Source organism: Anser anser (genome assembly GCF_964211835.1).
Source record: "Anser anser genome assembly, chromosome: 6".
Lineage (NCBI taxonomy): Eukaryota > Metazoa > Chordata > Aves > Anseriformes > Anatidae > Anser > Anser anser.
In genome coordinates this window covers 28,846,124-28,853,949 of record NC_139726.1, presented here as the reverse complement: position 1 = coordinate 28,853,949, position 7,826 = coordinate 28,846,124, and the positions used below count along the sequence as shown (strand labels likewise).

Below are 7,826 nucleotides of genomic sequence, written 5' to 3'. Positions count from 1 at the left end.
TCTGTGCATCTTATCACCTTCAAATATTGTTTTTTATTGTTGTTGTTGTTGATTTTAATCGCAACTCTAACTTTGATACATAAATTTGTGCTTAGGAAGTGCAACCCATTTCAAAACCTTTTTTTTTTTTCTTTTTTCTTTTTTTTTTTCCCCAAGAAACCAAAGGCGTTGGGGTTTACAGACCAGAAATTCATCTCTGTCTACCACTGGGTTCCTGGCAGCAGCATGCCAAGCCAGATGCCCCTCATGCAGTGCTCCCCAGGTCTCATCCAGCCGCTGCTCTGCTTCCACCCTGAAATGCAGCTCACTAGCTGCTGGGAGGCAACACTGTCTTTTGCAGAGAAAATGTCTGAATTGGACTCTTTGTCAAAATAAAAACACAAAGCCAGCTACCAGATAAATGCCTCGCACTGAAGCAAACTGCAAGAGCAGAATCAGCAGATGCCCAAACAGTTATGTTGGGGAAGATTTACCATCACAGCGTATGATTTTCCCTTGCAAGGAAACAGTAAGTACAGAGATAAAGGAGATCCAATTAACAAAGCTTTACAAAGACTTCCAAACAGCACGTGGCAATGCTCTTAAGCTCTTAAAGAATGCTCAAAAGCTTTTAAAGAAACTGAGCTGCTGCAGGATAAGAGGTAGAGACCTCCTGGGATTAGAAACTGGTTAAAGGTCAGGAAGTGAAGAGCAGGAGCAGGACTTCATCCCTCAGAGAAGGAATCCCTGTGAATCTGGCTTGTTCTACCTCTCCTTGAGCACTCCGGAAAAAGGCAGGACGAGGCAAGGTGATGACATGTCTCAGCAGGACAGCCATCAAGGGCAGAAAAAGCAATGGACAAAGGATGCTGCAAAAAACTATGGTGAAACTCATGCTTCAGGGCAGGGACAAGCCACTAGCAAAGCTGTGGTCAGATGATTCACCTCCCTCCTCTCTCATGCAACGTGTGGATGAAAGGAAGATGTGCTGGTGCCAATCTCGTCTGCTTCCAAAACATTGAGCAGCTCAGTATTGCATGCAACTGTATTTCCTCAGGCTCCCTCTTGCTGCTCTTGCTACATCTGCAAGGAACCCATCTTGGGTTGGTTTCAGAAGTACTTGCACTGTAGATAATGAGCAAAATAAACACCTCCACGTGCCCAAGAGGCTTCATAAAATCTGGGAAATGTAAGGATCAGCTAGGGAAAAGGGCATCTGGAGGGAAAAATAATGCCTTGCAGAGAAAGGGTTTGCTGCACTTCCTGGAGCGTGCAAGAAGGAAGGTCATTAATGCTCGGTCTCTGCTCTGCCAGGCATACTCAGATTTTACCCCATTCTTTCTTCGCTGGAAGGGGAAAGAATCCCTGTAGCTTGAACCTCTCAGATCCTCCTGAACGCTGGGCTGGCCACACACCCTGCAGCACGACTGGCCAGAGGCAGCTTGCTGACCGGAGCAGTCCCCGTGCTGTGCAGGCAGAGCATGCAGGGACAGGGACGGAAGAAGGAAGCTCAGCGCCACTTACTATTCAGAGGAAAAATATGTCTTTCTAGTGCCCCAGGATCTCCATTTCTGCAAGCCACTGTGCTCCCTGGGGAACTGACTTGTGGAGCTGGATGGGCGACAAGGCCCAGTCCAGGCTGCAGCACGGAAAATGACAGCTGGGCTGAATCACAGCCTGCTCGGGTCCCAGACAGCAGAGAAGAGCAACCATGCTGAAGCAGAGGCCCGATGTTCCCATCACCAGTGCTCTGCACTGGTTGCCACTGGCACCCCAAGGACAGGGTGAGGAATGCAGCCAAGGGTCTGGAGTTGCACCAGACCAAGACATGAGCCAGGCACTGCTGCCAGGCACAGAGGAGGTAGAGAGGGTGGATGGGAAAAAGGTGGTTTTAGTTTGGTTTTAGTTTCTCACTGCTCTGGTCTGCTACTGATAGGCAGTAAATTACATTAATCTCCCTATGCTGAGTCTGTTTTGCCCGTGATGATAACTGTTGAGTGATCTCTCCGTCCTTATCTCAACCCTTGAGCCCTTTCCATCATATTTTCTCCCATTTTTTCTTTAAGGAGGAAGAGTGAGAGAGCCGTTGCGGTGGATTTCAGCTGCACAGCAAGGCAAAACCACCACAGAAGGGGACCAGGTGACTCCTTGCATGAAGCGTGCTAGGAAAGCTTTCCAGGGCAGAGAAGCCATCAAGTGGAAGAAAGGAGGGAGTTTGCCATACATGCCATAGTGACTCGCTTGTGTTAAATGAATAAGGCCCAGGTCCTGTGATTCACCATGCTTTCATGAGACATGCAGCTGGCCCGATGCAACCTCTGGCCAGAAGAAACAACGTATAAGGTGCCATTGCTGGTACCAGGGAGAAACATAGGTGTTGCTACAGCTGCTATAAAAAAAAAAAAAAAAAGCCTTTGCAATCCGTGAATCAAGGACAACTACCCATGAGCTGCTCGTAAAGGAGAATCTCACTCCACCCGCCGCACTGTGTTCTTTGAGCGTAGCAGAAAATATCCACTGGCACCATCAGATGGGCAGGATACCCAGGTTTCTGCTTTCACATACAGTTTCTGTGAGCAAAATCACCAACAAGAAAGAAAAGCAGCTGCAAAAAGCAGCCCTATTTTTTTTCCAGCCCTGAGTTTGCAGTACATTCACTGCTTACTCACATCTTGCAAAGTCTAGAGCTGCCAGGTCAGGCCCCCGCCCTTCCCTCCAGCATAACTACCCTTTACAGCTTGGAAGCTATTTTTTCCCACCCTGCTATCTTAAAGAAAACAGAACAAACAAAACCAAATAAAAATCAACCAAACAAATAAACAAACAACAACAAAACCCATCAACCAACCAAACAACCAACTAACCAACCAAAAAAAAAACACATGAAAGCTTTTATCATCCTGAAAACATGCCAACTGAGAAGACAACTTTGTGTCCCAGATGCCTGTTTCCTGGCAGATTGTAAGTTCTTTGCTCAACTGCAAGGATGGTGTGGGCAGGAGATGCCTGCAGCAGCAGGCTGTGAACTACGCTTTCAAACAGTCATGTTTAACTGCTGCTAAATAGGCAGGGGACCAAAATTTTCAAACAGTGGGCTAAGCAATGCGAGAACTAGACAACATTAGCCCATCCATGGTAAAGAAAAGGTAAGCCATGTGATGCACAGTGATGCTGCACATGGAGATGAAAGGCCACAAGCATGAACACAGCCACCATATAGCATGGAGTGGGGTCACTCAGATCAACGCCTTCACTGCTGCTATCACCCACCTCTCCAGTCACCCCTTTGCTTCCCAGGTAATAAGACTTCAGCTGTCTTGGCTCCCAGTGATTTGAAAGGAAAGGATGAGACAGCAACCACACTGAGTAGGGGAAAAGTGTCAGATGACAGAGCTGTTGGTGTCCAAATTTACAGTGACAGATCAATTCTACTTACCAGCTTTAGCCACAAACACTGCAGCTAGCAACCTGAGGGCACCAGGCTGAGACCTGTGAACAGTTCCTGCTTTGATGCCAGCCTGGAAGAGCAACACAAACTACACAAACCCTTCATCCTGACGGTGCCTTTTGAGGGTCCAGACGAAGTGCTCAGGTCTGGTTTTACACACAGAAATCCCTTTTCCACTCCAGAACCAAACTTCTGGGCTTCTTCTATCACACATTACACCAGATGAAAAAAAGGATGCACTTCTGTTAGAATTTATTTTTCAGAGACAAAACAAGGTGGTCCCTTGGCATGTGACCCACAGCAACATCTACCCCAGAACCTACCTGTACCTAGCTCTTCTGCCAGCTGAGAATCTGCCCTAACACTGCAGTTCAGGCCATCCAAGCAATAATTCAACTTGAAGTTAATTGGAACTGTCTGTGAGAAGGAAACTAATCATCTGGTAAGACAGAAAATGATATCCTTTCAGATTTCTTTTCACCCCAGGGAGAAGTTATTAGGAAGAAACTGGTGTGGAGTAAATGGGCATGGGACCATCCAACTAACCCTTCAGAGGCCTTAAAGGATGGTCTTGTCAGTCAGGCACAACGCCCAGGAAATTAGTGCTTGTTGAACAAAATCACTGCTCCTGCTGGAGCAGTCAGAATGCACAGCCTGCATCTCCGAGGGGAGGGATATAGGCAGCCAGATCATGCCCACAGCACAAAACCCAGAATGGAATTTCATAAACTTGCCCATGGCTTCTCTCCAACTATCTCACCATTTTATGACAGTGCAGAGCAGCACATCACCAGTGCTGTGAATGGAAGTGGAAGGGCAGAGGTCAGCCACTGCATGATCTGGCCCTGCAAGGAGGCCAGGACTCTCTTCATGTGTTACGAAAACATGGTATCTAAAGGTATCTAAAAAAACCCAAGACAAAGAGAGCTGCAAACTCCCACACAGTACAGAAGAAAAGCAATAAAAGTCCTCCAACATGTCATTAAAGCCTTCTTACCTGCCTCCTGCCCTCCAGACATGCTGAGTGCCCTATTCACTTGCTAGTGAACAAGAAGACAAGAACAAGAGGAGCAATCTTTATATTCCTTTGTACTTGGATGTCTTCACCTTCTGCTCTTGCCTTCCCTCCTTTTAAGCACAGGATCCTATCTTTCTCAGGAGCCAGCTATCTACAAGACAGAGCAAATGGGTTAACAGTATGCTTATGGACAAAACGAAGCCCAAAACCTCAGCTTGGTCCGTACCTTAGTCACATCTTGTTCCGCTGGGAGCCACAACCAACAACAGCAGCCACAGGCCAGCACTTCAGAGCTGGGGCTGCAGCTCACTGGAAGGAGAGCCATTAGTGCACGGTGTCCTGGTCCCAGGGCCACCTGCCCTTCATTGTGTCCAGCCTGGCTCACAGGAGCATGAGGCACAGAGGGAGCTGCAGGAGACTTCTCTGGCACAAGTCACAGGCACCAGGAATGGAGGGCCTGGAGGTGAAGACTCAGTTTCCTTAGCTCTGCTGCTCTCAGAGCAACTGCTGGGAACAAACCCACGCTGCCTGCACAGAGCACGTACTCAAGGCACACGGGCTACATCTTCATTTGGGGGTGACCACACATCTGCAGGCTCCTCATGCCAGTGAACCTCTTCCAGCCTCCCTCCAATTCCCAAATGCTCCCAGGCCTGGAGCAAAGCACAGGCAGAGGGTCGCAGAGAGGAAGCAGCTTGTGTTTCTCTCCTACAGGTTGCTTTGCTTGGGAGGCAGACAGCCATCAGGCCAACAAAGCTCAGTGTTCACTGCTCCTGCCTGACGTGAAAATTCCTCTTAACACATTTAATTCACCTCACTTTCCACAGTCACAACCACCTTCACAAGCACATCAGATGGAAAAAAAAAATCCCTGCTCTTCCTTACTCTACAAGTACCTCCTTGGAGAAAATATCCATCAAACCCCTCTGCTCCCCTGGGCATGCACCTTTTTTCTACAGCTGTGTCAGTTTCTGGAGACGGACACAGAAAGATAAAGCAAGTATGGGGAGAACACGGTACTGGTAAAGTGACCAACTGACCAGTCTGCCTAGACTGTCTTGCTGACTGAGATGGAAATCAGAAGGGGCTAACAGAGAGGAGAGGAGACTGGGGAGGGGAGGGAAGGGGATGAAATGGAGAATGCAGGCAGTGTCTATTGCTAGCTCAGGGATGCAGGGCGAGAGGGCTGAAGGACTTTGGAGAAGGGGCTGCAGGTTCTCATAGTCCTAACCCCAAATTAGAGCCAGGCCTTCTTGTGGCCTCCTGCCTAGTGAAGTCTGGCAGCTCCCACCACTCCCACTGGTCCAAAAGCTCACCTCCCACCAGGTCCCACCCGTCCATTTCCCTCACTCCTCCCACCACAGCAAGTCACACTTTGCTCCCAAGATTCCCAGACTCCACTCCAAGTGATCTTCTTGGGGCTTTCTCCCTACCCCTGTGTGACCATGGGCTGAAGCAAGCCTTTACTGTGAGTTAAACATAACCTGCAATGATTTCAGGTGTCTTCTGTTGCATGCTGCAGCAGCAGTCTAGCAGTTCACTATATACTTGGAAGAAAAAACATTCTTCTAAGTAATTTTTCCAGTGATGGGAATAAGCTCGTATTTCAATTAGTATTTACCAAAACAAGAGCCAGACAAACTCAGTACTGTGTGAATGCATTTATTCCAAAGCTAAATTCTTCACATAAAACAATGTCTCTGAACAGCAGCATCAGTCCTTACACAGATCTACAACAATCTTCTGGGCCTCAGGGCTTGGGGTCTTAAACAATCACGAAAGAATGGCAGTGAACCTCTTTTCATAGTTGTCAGCAAGGATTGGGAGGGAAGAAAATGCAGATACATTGCCACTGGCACGAGTTAAGAAATTGTGCCTGCTCACAAGAAGAGAAGAGGTGTCAAGACGCTTCACAGGGAGCTTAATGTCTGCACAAAGATCACACAGAACACCCTGCTCTCTGCAGGCTGCTTGCCAAGGAGCAGCCGCCACTGTCAGGAGAGAGCTGCATTATTCCTGCAGACAGAAAACAGGACTGTTGGGTTTAAGAATATGCTGGACTCTTTTCTGAGGACTGACATGGCTGAGAGGTCATGTTAGTGATGTGTGCTCGTTTGTGGCCTGGAGCCCTTGCACCAGCTCCAGCTGCACATTTGGTCCCAGCTGATGCCCTAGAGGGGTTTACCTTCCTCCTCCTGCCTCAGCCTCTTGGAGAGATGCTCACTGATGGCCATGAGGGGGTTGGCTTTGTACGTGGGATTTGCAATGACCTCATGAAACCATGCCACTTCCTCCTCTCTGAGGAGAGAAAAAAAAACACACAATTGGTTCATGCAAAAGGAACTGAGAAGAAAAAAGCTCATAATGCAGCGGGTTTCTATACAGACAGAATTGCCTTCAGTGTAAACCTCAGAAAGAAATAATGCAAGAAATGGACATAAATTACCCAAGGACAATGCTCAAATTGCTGCTAGCTCTGTGAGAGCCAGCGGCTCAATCTCATGTCACAAACAGAAACTATCATATTAGTGTCCCTCATCACTTGGAAATTTTTCAGACCTTTTCGCTAGTAAATCGGGAAAGAGATTGTGGGTATCTGGTAAATCCACGCAGAATGAAAACTACTTCAGAGTGCGTAAGCACAGAAGCAGATTCTGCACTTGAGAGCTCATCTACTGACTGTTTATTGCTCAACATAGAGGGTTGGTAATCCTACAAGCAACACTCCTTAGACACCAGGACAGAATTACCTCTCTGTAACACTTAGTCACAGCTGTTTGCTCTGAAAATGATCTTCTTTTAAAAAGCAAACAAGCAGGGAGGAAAAAGAACAAAGCAGAAGGAGTGTAAAATCAAAAAAATACATATTTAAGTCACATTATATATATAAGTCACATCCATTGCGGCCTCCCCATCTCCCCCAGACTCCCTGGCTCTCCATACCCCAGCCAGACACATTTCCGTGTTCTTGGTGGTAGTTGCAATCAGCAGAATGCTCTTCAGTTTGCAGCGTGTAGTAGCTCGTTTCCCCCCTACTACAGCCCCTTCCCCTTCAATGTTGGTCCTACCCCTCAAGGAGGAACACAGAGAGAAGTCAAACCTGAAGCTCGGGTTTTGGCAGCCAGGGCAATGTGGGGAGGCTTCCTCCAATCCTAACTAAAGTCCTAGATAATAAAGCTCAAGATCTTCCTCCAAACCTTTTCCCTCCCAAGAACAACAGACTTCCCAGACCACCAAGGTAGTATACATGCCAGTACTGACTGCATCTGTCCAGTTTTGTACAGAGGGAAAGACAGAGGCAGGCAGGCAATCTCACATCAGCTTGTTGATAAGGAAGATGGTGGTGGAGTTGCCTATTTGGGTCTATTCACAAGTCCCTCC

At 47.6% G+C, this 7,826-nt stretch overlaps 1 protein-coding gene across 4 annotated transcripts in view; it reads right to left on the bottom strand.

Annotated features, from left to right (window-relative positions):
• Positions 1-6,091: 6,091 nt before the first annotated feature.
• Positions 6,092-7,826, bottom strand: part of SLX9 (SLX9 ribosome biogenesis factor) — a 54,171-nt gene continuing 52,436 nt past the window's right edge. For all 4 annotated transcript variants that reach the window (XM_083841091.1, XM_083841092.1, XM_083841093.1 and 1 more), the window contains one exon: positions 6,092-6,743. In XM_083841091.1, coding sequence (XP_083697217.1) covers positions 6,617-6,743 — 127 coding nt within the window. In that variant the 3' untranslated portion in view covers positions 6,092-6,616. The remainder of the gene's footprint in view (positions 6,744-7,826) is intronic.